The 26,381-nt window shown below is 46.1% G+C and overlaps 1 protein-coding gene across 14 annotated transcripts in view; it reads left to right on the top strand.

Moving 5' to 3' along the window:
- The window catches only part of MAP2K5 (mitogen-activated protein kinase kinase 5), a 166,816-nt gene that overhangs the window by 73,109 nt on the left and 67,326 nt on the right, over positions 1-26,381 (top strand). For 8 of the 14 annotated variants that reach the window (XR_014493556.1, XR_014493557.1, XR_014493558.1 and 5 more), the window contains exons 16-17: positions 2,010-2,081; positions 25,568-25,597. Coding sequence is in view for 8 of the 14 variants with exons in the window: in XM_083371584.1 (XP_083227710.1) it covers positions 2,010-2,081; positions 25,568-25,597 (102 nt within the window). In the remaining 6 variants the exon portion in view is untranslated. Of the gene's footprint in view, positions 1-2,009; positions 2,082-2,437; positions 2,907-25,567; positions 25,598-26,381 lie in introns of those variants that run through there. The other 6 variants (XR_014493559.1, XM_083371583.1, XM_083371582.1 and 3 more) reach the window with 3 other exon arrangements.

Raw genomic sequence — 26,381 nt, forward strand, 5'->3', positions numbered from 1 at the left:
TGGAGGCAAAAAGCCATGTCGCGCTGAAACTGGCTGTTTGCTGCCTCCTGCTCAGTGCTGCTGCCATGAGGCCGCAGAACAAGCCGGGCGGTGGTAAGAAACTGGTATACTGGTTCCTTATCTCCACCTGGCTTGTTCTGCAGCCTCATGGCAGCTGCATTGGGTGCGACACATGAGGCAGCAAACAGCCATGTCGCACCGAAACGGGCTGGCAGGCTGTGGCTGCTAATGGACAGGCAGCAATGGCACCCCTGCCCTGCCTCGCCTCACCTCACCCCACAGGACGAGCCTCCTGCCCACCGTCCCACCTGCCAGAGAGACCCCCAACCCTGCCTGGCTCCCACAGGGGTCCCTCCCCACAAGCAACATCGAGGTGGCCACGCCCACCCAGTCTGCCATGACCACTGCGGCCATGCCCATCCATTGGGCCATGCCCACCTGGCACCCGACGATACATAAGTGGGTTTTGGGTTGCAGTTTGGGTACTCAGTCTCTAAAAGGTTCACCATCAATGGTATAGGGTTTCCTGCCTGAGCAGGGTATTGGACTAGATGACCTCCAAGGTCCCTTCCAACAACATTATCATCATCATTATTACAATGGCAATCAAGATGCCACAACCCTTGTGTCAGGACCCACCCCTATCCACATCTTAGAAAATTAGGACTCTTGGAGCCGAGTTGTCCAAAAAGAAAAAGTTTACTAGGATAGGATTGGTTGTGGAGATATGAGACAGGATGTGGTCTTGAGTCACATTCAATTCTACCCTCCCCTCAAACTCCATTTGGTTAGGATCCCATCAATTCTGGTTGTCAGGTCCTTCCGTGGGAAGAAAGGAGCTTCGTGCAGTCCTTTGTTGATTGCCTTCTTCCTACAGCCCCAAACGCCAGATCACTTTCCCCCTTAGTTCCCTCAGATCAAAGGTTGTTTGAAAGCCGCCACAGATAGACTGAATAAGTATGGCAGAATCCCGGTAGGCACAATATTTTAACCATACATTTATGAATGTGATATCAATGGATTCTGACACCTTGTATATATGTGCCAATTGTTCATTTTGATCATGTGACCATGGGGCTACTACAGTGGCTGAAGGCCAGTTGTAAGTCACTTACATGATGATTTAATGAATGAAATGTTTTGGATATTCATCTGTAATCAACTTGGAGAAAATTATAACTGATAAGAAATGTTCTGAATACTGAAGCTTAAATAAGAACAGGCAAGAACCATACTTAAGAGAGATGACTTGACATACCAGATGGAATATCATATGATCAAATATTTGTCTAAATATGGTTAAAAGAATAGTCAAATTTTTAAAATGAAGGGGTTTTACAGTAAGAGAAATGTGATTTATAATTAGTATATAGTGTTTTTTTCTTTTTTATGATATGGGAAATATAAAAATATTGGGATGATTTAAACGTATGAAATATTTTGGATATTTAAATGTAATCAATTCTGAGAAAACTATAACTGACAAGAAATGTTTCAATTACTGAGGGGAAACTAAACTTAAATAAGAGTTCTGAAAACAGGACCTATAGTGATTTACATAAGATGATATTTTGCAAATGCAATTGTAAAATAAGCTGGTTAGAAAAGACATTACATACCAATGTTATTATTAAATATTATTAAAATGTTTATATTTAAATTTGTATGTATTGATAGTATTAAGAACTATATTTGCTTAATGTTGGTAAATGGAGAACACTGGGAAGAAGAGAGGAACAAGGAACAGGCCGGGACTCTTGTCAGGTGCATCGTGTACCAGGGCCCTACGGTTGAGCTTCCACACTCTGCCGAAGCAGCAGGGGGAATCAAGATTAAAATTTGCTGGTATTAATTAGTACAGTAAATGGAGGCAGTAAACGCCTTTAGGCACTTCATGAATGTTTGAAACGTGAGTTTTTGTTTCTTGCATAATTTATAGGCTATCATGTTACTGTTCCTTGGCGTTTCATTAGGTTCAACTGTCCCCTTCTCCCGATTGTTTTTAACAGCCCGAACGGATTTCTGGAGAGCAGTATGGCATTCATTCTGATGTTTGGAGTCTAGGAATTTCCTTCATGGAGGTAGGCGTCTTACCTGGTTTTTGTTTTGTTTTGTTTTCAAAAATAACACCTTTAATCCTGCGCAGCAGAGGAAACAAATAACGACCCCCAAAAGAAACTAGTATCAGCCCTTGGCTGGGAGAAGAAGCGCCAAGCCAGGTCTTCAGGCTTAGCTGCTGCCTGGTCTCTTCTAAGGGGACAGGCTATTTGAGTGAGGGCTTGTAAAGGGCCACGTCTTGCCTTGCACTGCTGAGATGATACAGCTGTGCCGGGTAAAAATCCACTCACGTCCAGAGGTTTGACTGCACCTGAGCCCATGTTTCTGTGCACTTCCTGTGGCGACTGCTTTCCTGATCCCCCTTTGCTTTCAACTGCAGGTGTCACAAACTCCTGGTCTCCTTCCGTTCTTGGGCTGCACGGCAGGGAGAGGCCCTTGCTCCCCTGTGGGGAAGAGAGGCAGCCTAAGGTGGCCTGCTCTCAGCTTCCCTTCTAGCGGTGAATTTCTGCCCAGCCTGGTTGTCAGTCTTCCTCTACGAAGGCCAATTCGGTGAATCAGAAAACCATCAGAGAGCGAGTCTGGGGAAATGGGCCAGCCTGGCTCCTGTCCGAAGTCTGATTGGGGATGAGAAAGTCCTCTTGGAGCACAAGCAAGACTTGCAAGGCCAAGAGGCAGAGTTGCAGTGAACAGTTGTGATTGTCATGAGAGTAAAACAGCTGGCCAGTTGTGGCCGGTTTGCTGTGCAGGATCAGCTCTGGTTGGTTCTTGCTGGGCGTATCTCCATCAGTCCAGACAGACTTTTTTATCTTCCTTAACGGATGTTTTGTTTTGGGTGATGTGGGGTTTTTTGGGGGGGTGTTAAAGGGATTTTAAATTTTGCCTGTATTTTTATTCCTGGCCATGTTAAGCATGTATTTTTTTAAATGATAACCTGGTATTTAACCCTAATTCATCAATGAATAGGAGTGGAGAAAATTTGTCCTAATGCTGAGTGTTGCGCTGTGTTTCCTTAACGTGTTGTGTTCATGGCGGGGGCTTCTGGTGACAGAGGAGGCTCTTTGATTGGGGTTTGACTGTCACTTGATCAGGACTAATTGCTGGATCCAGCATTAAGAGTGTTGGTCTTGTGAAGATTTGCTAGCAACCTGGGCAGAGCTTCTATCCCCAGGCCCTCCTCCCCACAGAGCACCTGGAAGGTCTTCCTTCCGCCATCAGATGCGTTGACCGTCTGTGAGGTGAGAACTCTTTGGGAAAGTGGGCCTCAGGTGGCCAAGCAGCTCTTTCCTTGCTTCTGGCTGACTGCGGCCTTATTTTCCCAGCCTGGCATGACACTCCTTGTTTTACCTAAGCTGCCCCGCACCATACCTGGGATGTCCCAAAGGTGCCTTTTCCTGGACCTTCTCCACTCCATGCATATACGGACTCCCCAGAATCCACAAAGAAGGAACTCCACTCAGACCAATTGTCAGCAGCATCAACTCAATCACCTACAACATTGCGAAACATTTAAACACCTTATTAGCTCCTCTGATTGGCAGCACCACTCATCAACAATTCACAGGACTTTGTCAGCAAGGGTTAGAAACAACTTTGGATACATATGGGACTGTGGTTTGTTGTGATACGACTTCACTGTTCGTCTGCATTCCCACACCTGAAGCTCTCACAGTAGTGAAGAAACGACTGCTACATTAGAACCAACCTCAGCGCGTGTGCCGTGCTGGACGTCTGCCTGGCCATTACCAGTTGCCTTTTGAAAAAGCACCTTTGGGACAGCCATGAGCTGGATGACTGAGAATCTCCGTAAACATATCTGTGATGGAAAAATGGGAGGGAGCTTCCTCTTCCTGTGTCCCCACCCCACAGAAACAGCCCAACACCACAGGTTGGTCTTCCAGGCTTCTGATGGAGTGGGTGAAGCCCCCTTACAGTTGACAAGTGACGTCTCACTTGTTCTCTCTCCTTACACACTTGCCCAAGTCTCCTTTTTCCTTGCCTGCCTCGTCCCTCTCCCGAGTCAGAGGCATGAAACAATTTGTCTGTCTGTGCTTTGTTAATTGGTGTGTCATGAGACTTCCCTTCAGCAGGACCGTTGTTTTATTGGAGTGGTTTGAGTGACGGGTGTTAAATGAGCAAAGCGAGGGAAAACATGTTGCAGAAGGCGAGGTGCCTCTGCCAAGTCACAGAAGGTCATTGCTATTAGAGACCCCTGCCTGCCGATTCTGGGATGGGTTGGGGAGCATTCGGGGAGGACCTGAGGTTGATGCTGGGATGTCCAGATGCCTCTTTGAACAGTTCCGCTTTTGGTTCCCTAGGTGGTAAAAGCTAAAGAGGTTCTTTCCAATGTATGTTTTATTAGGAAAAAGACGGTGGCTTAAAACAGATACAGTCTTGTTCTCTTGTGTCATGATATTCATACATTCTTTGGAACTTATTTATTCTCATTCATTCTTTTTGAGAAACTGATTTCTGAGTTCTCAGGTAAAGATCCCGGTCTGATACTTTTGTTGAGTTGTGGATCAGAAATCATAAGGCAGCTTAATTAAGAGTTGGAGAAATTCAACTTCCAACCTGTAGCTGATGATCCCTTCTGAACAAACAGTGAGGCAGTTTTGTGTGTAAATGAGAATTGATAATTGACCTAGAATTGATGTATTACAAGACCAGGTGACACGACTAGTTACTCTTTTCATTCCACTCCTGTAAACCTTAATCATGCAGGGCTCAACTCTAACTCTGCATCTGTTTCTGAAAGGCAGCGGTCAGTATTAACTAATCCTATTTAAAGTAGTATTATTTCCTCATTCTTAGTCTAAAGATTTCAAGTAGTTGTTAATTGAACGCATTAGATGGATTTAGGCACATTTCAGTAGTTACGGTATGATTTGTTTTAAATTGCTTTAACTGTTTTCTCTACCACATTTCCAACTTTCCCCAGACTAATAAAATCATCCTTTTATAACCAACTATCCAAGGAACCATCAGTGATTTGGTGGCTTTAAATCACTCTATTATAAAAGACAGACTAAAAAAAAGTGTTGCAGCCTTTAAAATACTTTTCAAGAGAAATGCATCGTAGCTCAGGAGGCATTCCTTTCTGTGAGTTCAGGAGCCCCAAGAGGAGCCTTTCTCAACTTTGCCAACTAAGAGACGTCTGTCTGGACTTTAATTCTCAAAGCTGGCTGGGGAATTCTGGGAGTTGAAGTCCACCCATGTTCAAGTTGCCAAGATGGAGTAACTCTGCTTTAGAGGTGTTTTTCCATCTCTGCTCCAGGACTTTGTTCCCACTTCTCAACTCAGTTCCACCTGATCTGCACGTACATGAGGCCCCCAGAAACTTTATAGGTTGCCCAAGAGCAATTCTGAAACTCTAGGTCTTCAAACCTGGCCCTTTTACGACTTGTGGACTTCAACTCTCAGAATTCCTCGGCCAGCTTGAGGTTATCTTACATCCATTGTTTGAAGGCATCAGCCACATCATCTTAAAGGGAGCAGCAACTTCATTAGTTTCAGATTAACTGTATAGATACGAAGAAATGACTGCTTGAAACAGAATTAGGATATCTTTCTATTTGATACAGATAGTGTCCATTGGGGGAGCCAGATTTGCTTAAAGACTGTGTGATTCAGTTAATGACCGCATGATTTGCTTAATCATGTGATTCACTTAACAGCCCTGGTAGAAATGGTTGTAAAATACTGGAGGTGGCTGCTGTACTAATTAGCTGACTTCATCTTCCCCCCCCCCCCATGCTTTCTTCTGTCCCGCCCATCTTTTAATTCATGTTGTGCTTTCACTGTTATTGTTTTATTGTTTTACTATTATTATATTAACATATTTATCACTTTGTCCATTTTACTATTGTAAGCCGCCCAGAGTAGCCCCATGACGAGATGGTCGGCAAATAAATTTAACAAATAAATAACAAATACATAAATTTATTTATTTATTTATTGATGGGATTTATATCCCGCCCTATCTCCTGAAGGACTCAGGGCGGCTCACAATAAAACATATAATAAGTACATAAATCAAGATAAAATGAAATTGAGAACATCAGTGCAATAAAAAATTAGAGAATTTAAAAATGAATTAAAAATACTAAATATAAATTAATTAAAATGCCTGTCAGTCTAGGTCAGCTTGGTGGAACAGGTGTGTTTTGAGGCCGCGGCGAAAGGATTGGAGGTTTTGGGCTATCCGAAGCTCAGGGGGGAGCTGATTCCATAGGGTTGGTGCTCCCACAGAGAAGGCCCTCCCCCTGGGGGTCGCCAGCCGACATTGCCTAGCTGACGGTACCCTGAGGAGGCCTTCTCTGTGTGAGCGTACTGGACGATGGGAATTTGTTCCCGGCAGCAGATGGTCCTGCAAGTATAAATATCTAAGTAAAATCAAATTTGGTCTTGTGATGGCTTGCTTAACAACTGCATTGCTTAGAAATGGAAATTCCGATCCTGGCATAAGTCAAGGACTACCTGTAGCAAATATAAGAGATCAGAGGCATTAGAAGAGGGGTAAAATAAAAATCAAGATGGCAGCCAGGACCGAGTCATCAAAACCCTTTGGAATGCGCATCATGCTTTTGACTTTGACGGCTTGCCTCTATTCGTTATGGATGCCCCTGCAAGAGACAGTTAAATTCATTGTGACTTGCTGGTTACAGCTAACAAAAAGAGGGGGAAGAGTTCCTTGCTTTCACTTTTTCAGTTGGACCAGTGCTCTTAAACCAGGGGTCCCCAACCCCTGGGCTGTGGCCCACTACCAGGCCTTGAGCCATTTGGAACTGGGCTGTGCAAATGGAGCTGCTCCCACGTGTGCTCACCCATTGCTCGCAGGGACCATCCCCTCTCTTCCCCCTCCCACCAGTCTTCAAAGCCAGAAAGGTTAGGGAACTCTGCCTTACATCACTGACTGGTCTGTATTTTTCCATAAAGTTAACACAGCCATTTATTTGGGCACAGGGACGCGGTGGCTCAGTGGGTTAGGACGCTGAGCTTGTCGATCAGAAGGTCGGCAGTTTGGTGGGTCTAATCCTGAGTGCCGCGTAACAGAGTGAGCGCCTGTTACTCATCCCAGCCTCTGCCAACCTAGCAGTTCGAAAGCACGTAAAAATGCAAGTAGAAGAATAGGGACCACTACAGTGGGAAGGTAACAGTGTTCTGTGCGCCTTTGGCGTCTAGTCATGCCGGAGACGTCCTCGTACAAGCGCTGGCTCTTCGGCTTTGAAATGGAGATGAGCACCGGCCCCTAGAGTTGGAAACGACTAGCACACATGTGCAGGGGAACCTTTACCTTTACCTATTTATTTGGGCACAAAGGTGGCATATAAATAGCATGTTTTTTATTGTTAACAGACTGTATTTTTATTCTAAACTGGATAATGTCATTTATTCTTATTTGGGAATTATATTTCACCTAATTCAGGATAGATAACAGCTTTATACATATGCCCCAATATGCTTTTTTATTTATAACATTAATAAAACTCTTCTTCAGATCAGAATTCCAAGACTGTGTAACAGTATAGCTAACATATTTTTTAAAAACGATTAAAATATGGCAGAACAGTAGCAAGAAGCAATTGTGATGAAGAATAGCAATTAAAAATGATGAGAGAAACAGGAAGAGGTTATGAATTAAACTTTGATAAATAAAAGCACAAAAAGTGGCTTTCCCCCCAACTCACATCTTTATGGAAACTAGTTAATGGAGCCATCTTGATCTATGAAGAGTTCAGCAGTCATAACTGGAGAAATCTTGATGAGAAACTAGCATTTAAAACAGAGGAATACCTTGCTTGGAGCTGTTATGGATTAATGCAGTGGTGATGAACCTTTTTGAGACCAAGTGCCCAAACTGTAATCCAAACCCCACTTATGTATCACTGGGTGGGTGTGGCCCACTGGGTGGGCGTGGCCGACTGGGTGGGCGTGGCCAGCTTGATGTTGGGCCGGGGTGCCTGTGGGGGCCTGGCAGGGTTGGGATCTCTTACAGAACCCTGATCTGAATCCGCCTAACCTAGCACAACGCAAAATCCCAATTCTCCTATATGCCGACGATGCTGTTGTTATTTCACAAAATCCTGTAGGACTGAAGAGAGCAATTAGGGCAATACTTGGCTATTGCAGACAGAACAAATTGGTCCTTAACTTTGATAAATCAAAAAATTTAGTTTTTGCTAAAAGACCCAGCCAATACTCCTGGAAAATAGAAGGACATAGTTTAAAACAGGTTAGAACATTTAGATACCTTGGGGTGGTTTTCCACCTGGATCATACATTGCAAGCAGCCAATAGGTCCTCAAATGCAATTAAACATTTCTTTTACACAGGCGGAGGTCAGTAAAGACCTGCTGCCTTAAAACCTTTTGAGGCCAAAACATTGGCGCAAATTCTATATGGGGCACAAACAGGAATCCTTGCAAAGAAAAACTTGCTAGAAACCATACAAACCAAATTCCTGCGAGCCATCTTAGCTGCACCCAAAGGAACTCCAAATGCCCAGTTAAGAATTGAGACAGGCATGCCTCAAATTCATTGGCTTAAAATGCATTTCTTTCCAGAGGGACTGTCCCCCTAGTGTTGACTGAAAACTTCCCCTCCCCCTGGAAACAAGTGACAGATCACAAGCTGGGCTCTTATGGGCTCCCATCGGTATTCTTAATGACCCTGGGCTTTGACCAAGCAAAGCAAGTAGTAATCAATAGAACGAAGGACATGGACTTCCAAGAAGAACTAAATAGGTTGCCTCTCCACAGTAGGGATAGAATCAAACAGGGTGTGTGGGAATCGGCAAGATATCGAAATGATCTCACCTTCCCAAAACAAAGAATAGCTTTCTTCAAAGCCCTCAGCACTCCTCCAGGGCAGGTATAAGAGAACACCAATAGCAGAACGGGCATGTATTTGTAGTAAAGGAGAAGTTGAAGATATCTCACATGTTTTATTGTACCGTGAGTTATACCGAGGTTATAGGTCAGCATACATTCTCCCCTTATTAGAGAGATTGCCAGGGAGGGCAGACAATTTTTATGTAGGCTTCCTTCTCCAGGACTGGAACCCTTCTACCACGCATGCAGTGGCAAAATTCTGTGTTGCTGCAATGTCCATGAGAAAAAAATTGGTTACAGAATTATAGCTGTCAACTTGTGCCAATTTTTTGGAGATATCTCTAACAATTTTTGGAACATTATATTTACTCACATACTTTTTTTTAATCCCATTTATATCCCGCCCTTCTCCGAAGACTCAGGGCGGCTTACAGTCTAAAGCACAAATCACTGTGCTTAGCTTAACTTATCGGCTTTTCACTCACGTAAACTAGGGAGTGACCCTAACATTTGGAGAGCATGTATTTTCTTAACAGGGATGTTATTATTTACTATTAATGTCAGTACTACTTTTTAATATATTGTAAAAGGTGAGGTCTATTGCTGGTCTATGACCGTAATAAAGTTATATTTATATTTATATTCTATTCCAGGGGGTCTCTGGCAGGTGGGACAGTGGGCAGGAAAGCATCTTGCTCAGCTGATGGCTTGGGGGGAAGGGGGCAACTACACCCCCTCCCAAATGCTGCCGTCTCACGAAAGCAGGCTGAAAACTCCAAAAAGCGACAAGGAAAAAAAGTCAAAACAGAAGAGTGTCTCACGATGGTTTTCTTCCCTGGGGGGTGGCATGGGTGGAGGCTCCGGAGCCCCAAAGCTCTTTTGGGGGGGAGGAGAGTGGGGAGGGGCTGTGCAGGGATTGGGGCTCCACGTGCCTTCCGCTGCCCGCCTGCGCTCTTCTGCCACGGGTCTGCTTGCCTGGCGGGGTGGGGGCGTGCTTGGGGACGCACGTGGGGCTGCTGCCTCGCTTGCCATGCCAGGGCTAGGCTGGACTGGGCTGGGCACAGAGCCTCCTCGCCGCTTCTTCCCCCACGGACATCAGGAGTACCCACCCCACCTACCACTCGTCCTGGGGCAGCTGCCACTGGCGCTCTCCAGCCCGTCGCCGGGCGCACCGGAATGCCTCCCTTTGGGCTCCCTCGGCCTCTCCCCCACTCCAGGCTGGGGCTGGTCAGATTCCCCCTGTGGGCAGCACTGCGCCTCCATCCTCCTCCTCCTTTCTCCCTGGTGTTGTAACCTTAAATGGTCACTATATGAATGGTTGTAAGTCGAGGACTGCCTGTGTGTACGAAAGAAAAGCCAGATGCTGCCGGTCGTGTAACTTGTAAAAATATGAATTATTCTGCTAGCAAGCACAGCTAATATCCCTGCCCCATGCAACACCGTTCAGTTTGATGCCCTTTGGCACTGAGGAGGACGACCGCTGGCTTCCTGGGCGAGGAATGCATGTCTTCCTCTATCTTGCTCTCCAGGAGGAAAAGCTGCTGCGCTCTCTGGAACTGCATTCTGGCAGGTGAAGACAATCAAGGAGTTGTCTTGGGGGAGGGCAATGCAGAGAGAGCAAATAGTGGATTAAGATCCTTCCTAGAACTTGCAGGAACGGATTCTCTGAGTAGCAAGGGGTCACAGCTTCTCAGTTCAATGAAGTTTTTGTCAGTGTATAGACTTCAACTCCCAGAATTCCTCAGCCAGCAAGCATTGCAGCATTTGAGTTCTGCATGAGGCAAGTTGAAGGAAGAAGTCATCAGATCTCCACATGATAGGGACCTTCGGTGACAAGTTAAAGTTAACGTTCTGGGACAAAGCATCCAATTTAAAGAACAAAAAAGCCATTCTCTAGCTTTAAGGAATGTACGGTATTAGAAACCAAGACTCTTGGACACCCCCTCCTCCCCAGTGAGAAAACATGTTTCTGAGAAGTTAGGCCACATGAGACCTTCTTGAATAAAATAGAATGAGCTTACTTTTAAAAGTTACTTAAATCACTGGTCTTATCTCTGTTGATTCTTTGGGGAAGTGCACAGCCTTTGGTGAATCTTAGGCGGAAGAGCCTTAAAAATATGGTTTCTGTGGGAGCCTTTGCTTATGGTCCTCATGCAGATGGAAAGCTGAAGAGGGCATTTTTAGTCAGTCTTAGAGAAACGGTATAACGTAGAGGAAGACCTCTGGATAGAAAACTTATCTTAGATACAATTTGACAAAAAAAACCCTTTAAAGCAAAGTTCAAAAAGACACATCTAAGAAATAAACAGGTAGAATTGGGGTATTTCATTTCAAGTGCTGTGGTCTATATTGGGGGCAATGGCTGTTTTTTAGATTAGTAAATGATGGAGTTTGTGAGCATGTGAGAGACAAGAGGAAACTGGCTATTCTGGGTTGACTTTGTCAAATGAAGGTCATCTATGTGACAATGGATGATGATGTCCAGCTTTTATGGTAGTGGCAGAACAGAAAGCAGAGAGACCAGTGCCCAAGGCCTGGGTGAATAAGTAATTGCCTCTGAGAACCATCAGAAAAGCTGGGCAGGAAGAGGTTGCCTCGCAGAGTGCTATCAATCACCCAGTGACCAGAACTTCTGGTAATTAGTGTATTTTATGGGGCTCTGCTTCAGTGACTCGGAAGCACATATGCTCCAGTCATAGTAGAACTTAGCCAGAGTAATATTCCAACATGATTTATCTACTTGGTGTGCTGGGAAGTAACCCCATCCATATTAGGGGAATGTTGTGAACTAAACTGCAATAAAGTGGAAAGTTTAGGTAAAGTTGGTCCAGGTTGAGACCTCAAACTATCAATCTTTCTCTTGTCTTCATTGCCAGAGAACAATACAGAGGGTGGGTTCCAGGGAGACAAATAAGGTAATTACTTCAACAAAGCAAAGGAAGGAAGATACACAGAGATGCTACAAATCCATAAACTCTTAAGCTCCCAACGCTCAGGCAAATGTGTTGCTGCATTTTGATTTGCACAAAGGGGATAACAAGATGGATATAGAAGATCAGCCCATTCTCTGGTCTCCTCAGGGGAGAGGGGTGTGCTGTCCTGGGCCCTTTCTTTTTAGACACCCCCCTCAAATCTAAAATAAATAATAAAAGTGCTCTGGTGACTTCTGGCGGGCCGGTGGGGGGGGGGGAAACTGATACCTCCTGTATTAATTCCCTAATTTGGGGGGGGGGGTAGCATCCAGTCTTGTAAGTCGAATGTCTAGTTTTTGAGGGGAAAAGTGTTGGTTATGCTGTTTTGGTCAAAAAAGGTTAACTCAGAGACCTGGCATACCTATTATGGGGAAGCTGAGCTCCACCACGTGTTTATTGGACCCGTGCCCCTCCTGGCTGGTCTATGCGGCTCGGGAGGGGACACGAGGCTGGCTCCAGGCAGTGATAACTGCTTCTTAGAGTGAGGGTAGTTTTCCTGCCGCCTTGAAGGAGGCGGTGCCCTGGACCCGGCTATTTTGAATAACTATCGTCCGGTCTCCAACCTTCGCTTTCTTGCAAAGGTTGTTGAGAGCATGGTGGCGCATCAGCTCCCTCTGTTCCTGGAGGAAGCTGATTATCTGGACCCGTACCAATCGGGCTTTAGGCCTGAGTACAGCACGGAGATGGCATTGGTCGCGCTGGTGAATGATCTCTGGCGGGCTCGGGACAGGGGTTGTTCCTCTGTCCTAGTCCTGTTAGACCTCTCAGCGGCTTTCGATACCATCGACCATGGTATCTTACTGCGGTGTCTCAGGGGGTTGGGAGTGGGGGACACTGTTTTGCAGTGGTTCTCCTCCTACCTCCTGGGACGTTCGCAGTCAGTGTTGACAGGAGGGCAGAGGTCCGCCTCGAGGCCTCTCGTTTGTGGAGTTCCTCAGGGGTCAGTCCTCTCGCCTCTCCTGTTCAACATCTATATGAAGCCGCTGGGTGAGATCACTCATGGTTTTGGAGTGGGGTATCATCAGTACGCTGATGATACCCAGCTTTTCATCTCTACCCCAAACCATCCCAGTGATGCCCTCGATGTGATGTCCCGTTGCCTAGAGGCGGTTCGGGTCTGGATGGGGAGGAACAGGCTTCGGCTCAATCCCGACAAGACCGAGTGGTTGTACGTTCCGGCATCTCAGGAAATTCAGTCCATTCCATCTTTAACCATGGGGGGTGAGGTGTTACCCACCATAGATAGGGCTTGCAACTTGGCTGTCCTCCTGGACTCACAGCTCAGTTTGGAAGACCATGTAGGAGCTGTGACCAGGGGGGCTTTTGCCCAGGTTCGCCTGGTGCGCCAGTTGCGACCCTATCTGGACCGGGATGCCCTGCGTACAGTCACTCATGCGCTCATGACCACTTGTATAGACTACTGCAATGCTCTGTACATGGGGATGCCCTTGAGGACCACTCGGAGGCTTCAGCTGGTGCAGAATGCGGCCGCGCGAGTTGTGTTGGGGGTCTCCCGATACTCCCATGTAACACCTCCGTGAGCTGCATTAGCTTCCAGTTGCCCTCCGGGTGAGATTCAAGGTGCTGGTGATTACCTATAAAGCCTTAAATGGCATGGGTCCAGATTACTTACTGGAGCACCTGCTGCCAGCGTCATCTTCCCTTTGTCCTGTGCGCTCCCACAGAGTGGGCCTCCTCAGGGTGCCATCGGTCAGAGAGTGTCGGCTTGCAGCACCCAGGGGGAGAGCATTCTCTGTGGGCATGCCAGCCCTTTGGAATCAATTACCGGTTGAGCTCCGGATGGCTCCCGACCTTTGCTCTTTCCGCCGTGATCTGAAAACCTATTTATTTGAACAGGTCGGCCTGGTTTAAGGGTTTGGGGTATTTTTAATTATTTATTGTTAGGGCTTAATTAATTTAATCTTACTTTTAACTTTTGTATGTAATGCTTTTATTGCCCTGTACACCGCCCTGAGTCCTTCGGGAGAAGGGCGGTATAGAAATTCAATAAAATAAAATAAATAAATAAATAAATTAGGAAAGGACAGCAAGAAACCATGCCACCAAAAATTGGTGATTGATTGGCAAGATCAGCAGTAAGATTGTGAAGGGCTCTGGCAACCCTCAAATGGAGCTGAGGGACATGGAGTGTCCAAATCTCTTGCCTGGAGTGAGATCCCAAGTGCAAGGAGAAATATTCTAAAATTTGATGCAGATGAAATAGGACAAAAGTGGGAAACCCTGTGGGCAGGGATGTCTGCAGGATATAGCCAAAAGTGAAGATGGGAGACACAAAAGTGAGATCAAAGCTCCACCTGGCTTTTATGTGCATCACAGGTGGAGTTGTGCACAAACACCAGGCACTATCTTGACTTTTTTTACCACATTTTGTAGACATCCCTGCCCAGGGTGTTTCAGAATTGTTGAGTTGGAAGGAGCTCTTTGAGGCATGGACTCCAATATTCTTGGTGCACAAATTCAGTCCAAGCCCTCTGGCAGATAGCACAAAGAGGCTCCGCAGGATCTGTGCCATTAGCCCAGTAATCAGAGTCTCCCTTCCAGTAAAGGTATTCACTATTCTGTGTCTCACATTGTTGGAGAAAGAGAGGACAAGCCTTGATGTTCTGTGTCAATCCAACATCTTCGGCTTGGCACTGTGCTGGCATCCTGCCATCAAAAGACTTGGGGGGGGGAGGCATGAGAGAGAATCAAATGGCCAGCAATAAACCTGTATGCATTCTTACATGGGGATGTGGGAGCGGGAGGATGACAGCTGAGGAAAAGCAGATTACTGTGGGGCTGGTTCATGCCAAGGCATCTTCAAGGCTGTTTACTCCGACTGTGGAAAGTTACCAGCCAAAACACCTCAGAGTTCCCAAAATATCCTGGTGGCATTGCATTGACTAGGTTTGGACTGGTCATGGGGGGAGGGATGGGGCTGAAGGAAAGAGGTTTTGGTTTTTTTTGCGCGGGAACTCAAATTCCCTTGGACTTTACCGCAACCAGCATCTCTTAGTAAAAGTGCCTTTCACTTCAACCAAATGAAGTCAGGGGTTTTTCTTCCCTGACTGGGGCAGGTCTGACATTAGACAGAATCTGCAGCTGTGGTCAACCGTCTACTGTGGGGACAGTAGAGCAATGTCGGCTTAAGGGAGCAACCAAGAGGAGATCAAATGCTGGAGGGGAGGCTTCATCCAGACCACCCCTGGGGCTAGATCTCTCCAAGTGGACAAGGGAGGTGGAGAGCTGTGGCAACTCACCAAGACCTAGGTGGTCCCTGGGGGGCCAGAAGGAAGGAAGACTGGGAGAAGAGACCCATGGCAGCCGCCGATGGGAGCAATGAGCAGAGCTGGAGGAGCAAGAAGAGATGAGAGGGAGCATGGCCAGGCTGACTGGATGATGGAGCAAACTATAAAGTTCATGCACGAGGCTTTCAAAAACCTCAAGGGGCACGAAGCCCTTGCCCCAGCAGCACAACCTAATGACCAGCAGTTTCCAGGCAAAATGGCTGACGGGGCGATCACCTCCAGCCCTGCTGGCAGCATCAGAGCAGGATCCGCAGAAGTGGTGGCCACCACAAGCCCAGCACCTGGGGAGGGGGCTCAACTTGCCCCCCCCCCGGGAGCATCACAAGCAAGAAGGAGGAGACGAAAACCCACCTCTGGGTGTAAAGTTCAGTGGAGATCCTTAGCAATTGAGGTTCTTCCTGGCCTAGGTGTGGACCTACATGCAGGAATATGGTCCAGAGATAGCTACAGAAGGCAGCAAGGTGTGGTATGTCGCCATGGCCCTAGAAGGGGCTGCGACACAGTGGATGGTCAGTCACCTGCCCCTCTGCGCCCCAGAGCCGAGAAACGTCAACGAATTCATGGTGCTGGGCAAGCAGTTCAAGGACACCCTGGACAACCACAAAGCTAGAGACCGCAAAACCATCAACCAGGGGCACAGAGGGGTGGTCAAGTACACCCAAGAGTTTTGTGACCTGGCATGCAAGCTCACTGATTGGCCACAGGACATCCTGGTCGCCTGCTTCAAAGACAGGCTGAGTGATGAAGTCTACAACCCCTACATCTCCATCCTCCTACCCTTCATGGCTGGTACGTGTTGGCGGAGGAGGTAGAAATCAACCGGGCTCGGAATAAGCATCACCCGGGGCATGGATGACAGAAATCCATTCCAGAGAAGAAAGCACCAAAGCTGCAGTCGGGTGTCCCATACCCACAACAATGCTCAACTGGTTGCCTTTAATGTGGAAGGGAGGGGCACTGGGCCACCAAGTGCAAGTCCAACCATCCTACCCAAAGATGACTCTGAGACACCCCCCCCCCCAAGAAAACAGCCAAACTATCACTGCAAACCTGTGAAATGGTTTTAAAAGGAGTGGAAGGGGTAGAGTTCATCCCATCCCCTAAGGAGGGCAAGAGAACTAACTCAACCGAGGGCCCTGGGGAGAGTGAAACCAACTCTGCTGATGACTCCTTGGTAAGTGGCCCAGTCACCCCGGTGAGAGTCCCCATTGATGGTAGTCCGTTTCTTCTGGTTTCTGGCCCCTTAATGAGCTGTACTATCATTCCTTAAACATGTTCTGATTTCTCAGAATCCTTAAAATGTGGGGGCCTTCATCAATGTAGAGCAGAGCAGGACAGTAACAGATTATCCTCAACTTATCACCATTCAACAACAGATCAAAATTGGTGCTGAAAAAGTGAGTAACGTAATGTCCCCCATGGTCACATGATCAAACTTTGGGCACTTGACAACCGCCATATATTTGCAATGGTGATCTCCATTTGCGACCTTCCCAGGGGCTTCCAACAAGCACAGCCAATGAGGGAAGCTGGATTTGCTCAAAGACTGCATGAGTTGCTAAATGGCTGCAGTGGTCTGCAAAAAAATCATAAAATAGGGCACAACTTCTTAACAACTGCCTCACTTGGCGATGGATTTCCAATCCCAGTTGTGGTTGTAAGTCGAGACTGCGTGCCGTTCCTGTGATTTTGAAATACAATACAACCTAAAATTGCATTTGCCTTTTTTTAGCTGCATTACATGGCTGACTCCTACTAGGAGAGATGGTGCCCACAGAGGGGGAGCTGGTGTGATGGATTACAGTGAAGTGGCAGTGATGAGGAAGAGGAGCTGCCTTCTGCACCTGATCCAATAACACATAGGGCAGAGAAAAGGCAGGAGCAGAGAAGGTTGGCCAGATTACTCAGGAGGAGAAAGCCTCGCCCTTCTTGATGGGCTGCACCAGAAGCTGGCTATTTAGCACAGCAGGAGGCGATGCTGGGAATATTGTGGTCATTTCCTAGCTGTGTGTTTTCTGATCTTTGTGATTCTTGCCTTGCTTTGGATTGACACAGTGTCCTGACTTGGATTGTGCCTTGTGAATTCTGGACTTTTCTTACCTCGTGAAGAGGCAACCCAGCCTTGAAGACAGAGGAAGAGAGTAAGGAGAGCCCTTCCTAGACTCTCCCATAGGGCATCTTCATTAGGTGTCAGGAAGGGCATCTGACCAGTAAACGCTCAGGTCCATTCAGTCGCCCTGACTCCACCCTGAAACAAGGGGCTACAGGTCGTAAAAAGAAATAGACTCTGTCAAGATTTTGTTTGATCTGTGTAAGCAAATAAAGAAAGGCTGAACTGTTCTTGGCTACTCCAACGCCTTTCCCAGAAGCTCTCTTTCTATTCCAGATCTCCAGATCCTGTACAGGCAGGCAGTCCTTGACTTAAGATCCTTCGCTTAGCAACCATTCAAAATTACAACTGACCTCCTCCCCAAAACTACTTACAGCTCGATTTTGAAGTTTGATGGCCACACAAACAACCATCCAAGGTCATGTGATCCTATTTTGAACACTTGGCAACTGGCTCTCCTTTTTACAGCTGTTTGCAGTGTCCCACAGTCATGTGACCATGATTTTCAATGTTGGGTTGTTGTTTTTTCCAGTTTCTGGCATTAACTTTCAGTTTCCAGCAAAACTGCTGATAGAGCAAAATGAATTTGCTTAATGATCACAACATTCACTTCACCACCAAATTCACTAACACAAGTAGTATTTGCTAATGCTTGCTACAAAAAAAAATCACAAAAAGGTCTGGTCATGTGGTGAGCCACTTAACCACCACAATTACAACTATAATTATGGGCTCAATTACAGTCATAAGTCAAGGACTGCCTGTACATAAGCTTTGGATTCTCTTTCCAACAAGAATTTTCCATTTGTTTGACTTTTCATCGTTTTCTTGAACCGGACAGCCATTCTTTTTACATCATTTTGAGAAACCTTCAAACTTCCACACTTTTCAATTATGCCGATGCCCCTTTTAACAAAAAACCTCTCCAATCAATAATAAAAATCAAGCCCATTATTATACCTCCTTTTCACTGTACTTCCTTTTTAATATAAAAACATGGCCATAATTTTAATTAATAATTTAAATAATTAAAGCATGGTCTTAATTTAAAAAATGGTGTTTGAGGAATTTAATAGACATGAGTGAGTTGACAGGTGCCAGTATAATTACTAGTACAATAAAAAGTTGAACGCATGATTTGAGAGTAAGGACTCTATTAAAGCTGAGTATCCACCAAGTGAAAAATGGGTAGGGGAAGTGTAGAACAACAGAGTTGGAAGGGACCTTAGAGGTCTTCTAGTCCAGCCCCCTGCCTAAGCAGGAGACCTATACCATTCCGGACAGCTTGGCTGCCCAGTCTCTTCTTGAAAATAATGTCATGGACCAGGGCAGCAGCAGGGATCCAAAAAGACAATCAAAACCTTGCCTTTTTTATACATATGTTTTGACATTTTTGACACCTTTGAGCCAGTGGAGATGGAAGCTTCTGTTTGGGACACTGAAATCTTCTGGGTGTTTGGAACGTGGCTCAAGATCCAAAACAAAACAAGCTCACTTGGAATTCCAGCAACAAAGTTTTATTTCAAAAGAAGCGTTTGCAAAGGCTTGGTGGACTGAAACCCACACAGGAGTTCAGCCACACCTTACAGAGCTGTTTGACACATTTTTATATCCTATCCCCCATGCAGATGCCCCCTCCCCTATCGCACTCAACGCCCCTTCCCTAATCATCTGATAAACTTTCCAGACCGCCTAAAACCACTGTCTCTCCCATCTTCCAGGAAGCCCCTTTGTCCATATCCTATCTTTCACCATCTAATTTTCTGTTACCACAGTCCGTCTCCTATAGTTGTTTCGATATTTCCTCTTACAATTTGTAACTTCCGCTTTTCACATTTGTACTTGTCAATACTTAGATAAAATATTATTTCTGATCTTCAGTTGGCTTCTGCTTCAACCTTTAGACTCATTAGAAATTTCTGAATAATACTTTTATTCCTTTCATGGGTAAGGTCTGGGTTTTAATTATTGTAGGGCTTGTACAGCAATTTCTTCCCAACTCTGAAGCCTGTTAGACATATTTGGATGTCATTGGGAAAGAGATTAACATTTCATTCTTATTCCCAGGAGGGATGAACTATAATCGTTATTAGGTAGACAATACTTTTTTAAGTTTGGGCTGTAAAGGGGATTTTTATCTTAGATCAGGCCATTGTTAATGGTATTTTCAATTCTTTTGAGAGGTTACAAAAACACTACAGCCTGTTTCAAACTGTTGAATAGCAGCATATTTAAGCAAAGCCGTCTGTAATTTTGAGTGGGTGGATGAAGGCTGTGTCCTCTCTTATCTGATCCTCCCCCCCCCCTCAGGTGATCCCCACATGCCATTACAGAACTGAGAATCAATGACTAAAGATTAGGACTTCTTCAATGGAGGTAAGCGGGCTGGTTTCCTGTCTTGGTGCAGCCCTACCGGTTCACCTGTCTCCACCGTCCGGGCCCTTTGGAAGCCCTGGGCATTCCACAAGTGGTTAAACGTGGGATCTCTCCTCCCTCAGCTGCCTGGGCGAGTTCAGGCAGAAGATTAAATTAATTTGTAACCCTTAACCCCCTCCCCATTTGGAGGGGGTTTAGTAAATCCTTCCCCTTTAATTGAAACCCTATTTCAAGGTGGCTTGTGCTGCTGCTCTCTTCCCAATTTAAGCTCCAAAGCGCTTAAACACGGGTAAATTGCAGTTATATCCTCATGGATTCTTTTAGAATTGTGCCATAAGGGGATGGTGGAATTGGAAGAGATAAAAAGGGGAAATGACATGGCTTCTCTTGGCAGTATTTAATATTTATCAGGGGGACAATATTTTCTCAGGGGACTGTTAAGGTGATTTTAAACATTGTATTTGGAAATCTACAAATTGATCCTGGGAATGAAATTTTTATGCTGTGGTTTCAGGTAATCCAGTTGTTATGTTTGGGTTTCAAAGAGAGACAGGAAAAAAAACTCTTTCCAGTGTCTGGCTGCTCCAAACTTGCTGCTTTTTTCCTCTAAATTGAGAGTTTAACGGCAGTGCACAATCTAAATGCAAAATCTTGAGATGGAAATTTAATTGTGTAAAATGTGCACAAAGTAATTAAGAACAAATTTTAGAACATTTCAGACTATAAAGTACTTCTTTAGCTCGATCACAAGCAGTATTGTAAGTGCTTATTTTCAATTTGCAGTTATGCTGAGAAACATGGAATGTGACTAAATAAAGCCATCCTCTGTTTTTCAGAATAACTGTAAATTAAAAAACCAAACTTTCAAGCCTTACGGAGTAATCTAGGCGTGTAAAGGGTGGGGGAGGCTTCGTGGCCCCACTGTCCTTAAAAACAGCATTGCAAAGTGCATCATAGGCTCAAATCCTAATAGTCCTTAATTTTGTGAATAATTATACTTGATCTCAGACTGACAACTTTAGGGAAATAAAAACTGGGATTCTACCTGTTGGGCCACCTCGTCCAGCCCAAACCATGAACTAAAGAGGCCTGCCTGAGAGACCAGAAGTGGACAAGCATTGCTCCCTAAAAAACTTTGTATCAAGTTTTGTTAAACGATCTCGCAACTTTGCTTTGGATCGTATTTGTCTAACACGTTCCATGCTTCTGATACCATCGACCATGGTATCTTGCTGCGGCGTCTCGGGGTTGGGAGTGGGAGGCACTGTTTTTCAGTGGTTCTCCTCCTACCTTCTGGGACGTTCGCAGTCGGTGTTGGCAGGGGGGCAGAGGTCGACCTCTCATTTGTGGAGTTCCCCAGGGATCGGTCCTCTCGCCTCTCCTGTTCAACATCTATATGAAGCCGCTGGGTGAGATCACTCGTGGTTTTGGAGTGGGGTATCATCAGTACGCTGATGATACCCAGATTTTCATCTCTACCCCAAACCACCCCAGTGATGTGATGTCCCGTTGCCTAGAGGCGGTTCGGGTCTGGATGGGGAGGAACAGGCTTCGGCTCAATCCCGACAAGACCGAGTGGTTGTACGTTCCGGCATCTCAGGAAATTCAGTCCATTCCATCTTTAACCATGGGGGGTGAGGTGTTACCCCCCGTAGATAGGGCTCGCAACTTGGGGATTCACAGCTCTCCTTAGAAGATCATATAGGAGCTGTGACTAGGGGGGCCTTCGCTCAGGTTCGCCTGGTGCGCCAGTTGCGGCCCTATCTGGACCGGGATGCCTTGCGTACAATCACTCATGCACTCGTGACCTCTCGTTTAGACTACTGCAATGCTCTCACATGGGGCTGCCCTTGAGGACCACTCGGAGGCTTCAGCTGGTGCAGAATGCAGCCGCGCGAGTGGTGTTGGGGGTCTCCCGATACTCCCGTGCTACACCTCTGCTCCGTGAGCTGCATTGGCTTCCAGTTGCCCTCCGGGTGAGATTCAAGGTGCTGGTGATGACCTATAAAGCCCTACATGGCATGGGTCCGGATTACCTACGGCAACACCTGCTGCCGGCGTCAACCTCCCTCCGTCCAGTGCACTCCCACAGAGTGGGCCTCCTCAGGGTGCCACCGGTCAGAGAATGTCAACTGGTGACCCCCAGGGGGAGGGCGTTCTCTGTGGGCGCGCCAGACCTGTGGAACCGCTTACCGGTTGAGCTCCGGATGGCCCCCGACCTTCGCTCCTTCCGGCAGGATCTAAAAACTTATTTATTTGAACAAGCCGGCCTGGTCTGATGGGTTTGGGGTCTGGGGTTTTAACATGGATTTTAACCAATGTACTACATCGGGCATAATTACTTAATGTTTTTTAACTTTTGTATTTCGTATTTTGATATTTATTGCCCTGTACACCGCCCTGAGTCCTTCGGGAGAAGGGCGGTATAAAAATCGAATAAAATAAATAAATAAAAAATAAATCTAAAGTCCTTTCGGATGGCTTTGAATTATGGAAGCAATGCATCTGGAAGGCACCAGGCAGGGAAACCTGCATTAGGCCCTGGTTCTCCTAGACCGGTCTTTTTCCATACTGCTGCTGGCTTCAAACACACCCCCTCCCCTGTCCAACCACATGCAACATTTACATTAGGGCCTTCCCTCTGCTGGGCTCACCACGTGCAGGGAGGCCGCTCGGCTCTGGGGCTGCTTCCGCCCTCCTGCTCTCTCCCATATCTAGCAGTAGTCAGCCCCAGTGCACTTCTCCAGCCACTTGCACACCTCCCCGAGCTCCGTCGCACTTGCACATCAGTTGGCATCAGTTCTTAGCTATTGCATAGATGTTCATGAATAGATCTGTCCCCAACACTGTCTTTCAGGTCTTCCAATGACACCACTGGGACTGAGTCCATCCCCCTTGCTGCTGGTTGTCCTCTTTCCTTGCATCTTTCCATCTCTGGGCAACTAGAAGCTTTGCACAAGGATAATTTGAGCCTTGACTGAGACTGTAAAATAATAGTGTCGAAAAGGACCTTGGAGTCCCCTCGTCCAACCCTTTGCTTAAGCAGGAGATCTGATGTCCTCATGGACATAAGAAAGGTTTCCTAAGAAAGGTTTCCAATTTAACCTGAAAACTATGTGCATCTTTTAATGTAGAAGAATCAGAGATGGTTGTCAAGGGACAGGTCTCAGGCATACTGATGCCTGTGGAGATCATGTTGAGCACTTAGAAGGTAAGAGTTACATACCTTGGTACTTCCAGAGGCACAGAAATGCTTTGTCTCAGATCTTGCCTTGGGGCTAGGATTTCCTTTTCTTCATATTGCCTGGGGTTTGGTCTGGTGTCCTTGGTCATGTCTTGCTGGCAGAGGTCACACCTTCTAGAATTTACCAACATCATTTACTTGGTGTTTCCCCAAGGACATTGGTCAAATGAGGTTATGGTCCAGCCACTGCCTGTGCTCTGCATCGTCTTGCAAATTGTCAAGAGAGCAGCCTCTTCCTATCCCCTCAGCCTGTGGTAGTCAACTCTGCTTTAAAAAATGTTCTGGAGTTCTGGAGCAGAGGGCAATAAATTAAAATGATTGGGATTTAAAATAAGATTTTCCTGGATTGGGGAACAGTTATGCTAAGAGGCTGAGACAGAGGTATTCCAGAAACAAGGCGGAAAAGAAGACTCTTCTGAAACTTAGGACGTGCTATCAAGACTTTTCTGATTGCCTTGCCTTCTGCGCTCTCCTGTTTTCGATTTCCCTTTGAGGATTATCAGTCAGTGCAGGTCCACCCTGCTCGTGTGATGCAGAAACAATGCAAAGCCCTCATTTGTTTTTTTGTAAGAGCTTTCCCCCCTCCCCCCATCTTTTGGCTTCCATGCTTTAGCTGTTAGCCTATTTATAAATCTAAATCTACATACAGAGGTCATTGGTTGGCTGAACTTAAAACCATTTTACTCAGTAAATTTAATTAAGAAAATACAGTGCAACTCATAAGCAAATGAGTTTTTCCTAGTTTTAAACCAAACCATCCTCTTGAGTGTTGATTGCCTTGCTCGACCCCTGGTGATACAGAAACAGGCAAAATTAAAAAGGACATTAAAGCTTCATTAAATCTGAAACACATTTAGTACAGTGACATATCTGCAGGCTATTTCGGGGAGATTACAGATTACCTTGACAATCTTGGACTGGGGCAGGGGGAGCACTGGGCACAGGCCAGCCGAACAAAGGTTCTCGCCGTGGCTGGCGGCTTTCAAACCGGAGCCCTTCCCTGCAGGGGCCTGGCTTGGACTTTTAAAATACATTGTACTTAGAAGGTGTGTGCTCTCCACAGCAATCATTTCTGCATCAAGGAAACCAATTCTGCACTCAGAATATATTTGCATAACATTTATGTGATTTGCATAAATTTTCATCTGCACTCATTTAAGTATTATGCCACTGTCATCCTAAATGTTGCTACCCTGTTGCAGTTTTTTTTTCCAGAAGAGCAATCGGTCCAGGCATTTGCCATGTTCATAACATACTTTGCACTAAGGTGGTCCTCGACTTATGGCCACAATTGACCCAAAATTTTATGTGGCTAGGCAAAACATTTATTAAAAGAGTTTTGCCCCATTTACAACCTTTCCTGCCACGGTTGTTAAGAGAATCCCTGTAATTGTTGAGTTAGTAACACGGTTCTTCAGTGAATCTTGCTTCCCCACTGATTTTGCTTGTCAGAAGGTCGCAAAATGAGATCGCCTGAGGCCAGCTCACAGCAACCATCGTAAATATGAACCAGTTGCCAAGCCTCCGAATTTTGATCATGTGACTATGGAGATGCTGAAATGGTCGTATGTGTGAAAAATGGTCATAAGTCACTTTTTTCAGTGCCGTTGTAACTTTTAAGGGTCACTAAATGAACTGTTGTTATGACAAGGAATGTATGCAAGTAGTCCTCGGCTTATAACCATTTATTTAGTGATCCGTGTCAAAACGTCACTGAAGAAAGCGACTTATGAAAAGACCTCACACTTTGTGGCAGCCTCCGCGTGGCCCCATGACGCCCGGCAGTCGGCCGGTGTCCGTGCCAGCTGCAGCCTCCCGGGGTCCCCTGATCGCCACCTGTCCAGCTGGCTTCTGACAGGCCAGGTTAGCGGAGGAAGCTCGATTTGCTTAATGACCGCATAATTCACTAAGCAACTGCATAGACTCCCTTAATAACAAGAGCAAAAAAGGTGGTGAAATTGGACGCGAAATGGAGTGGAAATGCTAGTCCCAATTGTGGTTGTCGATGGAGGCCTGCCTGTGCGCCATTTTCTCGGGGTCTGCACCACCCGGGGAAGCGAGGAGGTGCCCCTCTTGGGCTGGTTAACCTTTGAGCCCGTCTGTCTCAAGATCCACCCGCAGTAACAAAAAGCAGGTGCCGGAGCTTGGAGCGAGAACTTGAATCCGTAGCTGTGGGGCTGAATTGAAAGCCAGCGGATATGGGAGGAAGCCCAGCGCTCCAGTCTGTGGGATCCTGCCTTTGAAGGGCAAAAGACAGAACTGGGCTTCCACGGCGGGAGCTGTCCATGCTCATTGTGACCCTCGGCTCTCATCCAGACGGCTGGAATCTCTTAGCAACTGAAATGCAAAGAGAGGCCACGGAATTGAAAAAGGCCCGTATTTTGTTTACGAGCACAGAATTTGGCTGGGCAGACAGGTGGACAAATAGATGTGTTAACAGAGCTGCTGCTCGTTTATGGATAGCCTTTCAAAATATTGCCATTTTGCTTATCTGTTAAGGTTTTTTATTCTGATTCTCTCTCTCTCTGTCTCACACACACACAGACACACACACAGAGAGACACTTTTTGCCCTCAAAACAATTCTGAATTGTGAACCCCTCTCAACCCGCTTCCTTTTGCTCAGCCCCTGATGCAGATCTCTCTAACTAGGCCTTTTTTTTCTTCCAGCTTGCTCTCGGGAGGTTCCCCTATCCTCAGGTAAGACGTTCGTTGCTGCCTCATTGATTCCTGTGGATGAAGTTGCAACAAGCAATTGTGTCAGTCTTTCCACCTGGTTCATATAAATCTGCCCCATTAAATAAAAAAGCAATCACTTCAGAGTTGTCCAAAACCGCCGTGGATTTTGTTCTCCTTTTAGGGTCCGAGATTTATTTTTTATCTCTTACTTAGACTGTTTCCTGGAGCAGAGCATATAATGAGTTTGAAGCCGAGCAAATTTGCTTTTCTGCCTTCCTGTCAACATGGTGGCTGAAAAAGTGGTGTGTGTCAAAATCTGGTGTGTTTAGAGCAGTGTCTCTCAACCGTGGCTAGCTGGGGCATTCTGGGAGTTGAAGTCCCAAGATTGAGAAACTAGGAAGATTCCGGGACTTGAAGCCCACAAATATTAGAAAAAAAGACAGTAACTGGGATCACAAACACTTCTTTATATGAGTGTCTTTTGGTTGGATGAGGATGATAGCCACTAAAACAGGCTTCGACTCAACCCGGCCAAGACTGAGTGGCTCTACATACCGTCATCTCGTTTAGTCCAAGAGGTTCCATCTCTGACGATAGGAGGAGAGATGTTACCTCCCATTGATAGAGCACGCAATCTGGGCGTCCTCCTAGATTCACGACTCAGTTTTGAAGATCATATTGGAGTCGTGGCTAGGGGGGCATTTGCCCAGATTCGCCTAATATACCAATTGCGCCCCTTTCTGGACCGAGATGCCCTACGTACAGTCACCCACGCACTCGTTACCTCCTGTATAGATTACTGTAA

This window comes from Vipera ursinii, assembly GCF_947247035.1.
Source record: "Vipera ursinii genome assembly, chromosome: 11".
Classification (NCBI taxonomy): Eukaryota; Metazoa; Chordata; class Lepidosauria; order Squamata; family Viperidae; genus Vipera; species Vipera ursinii.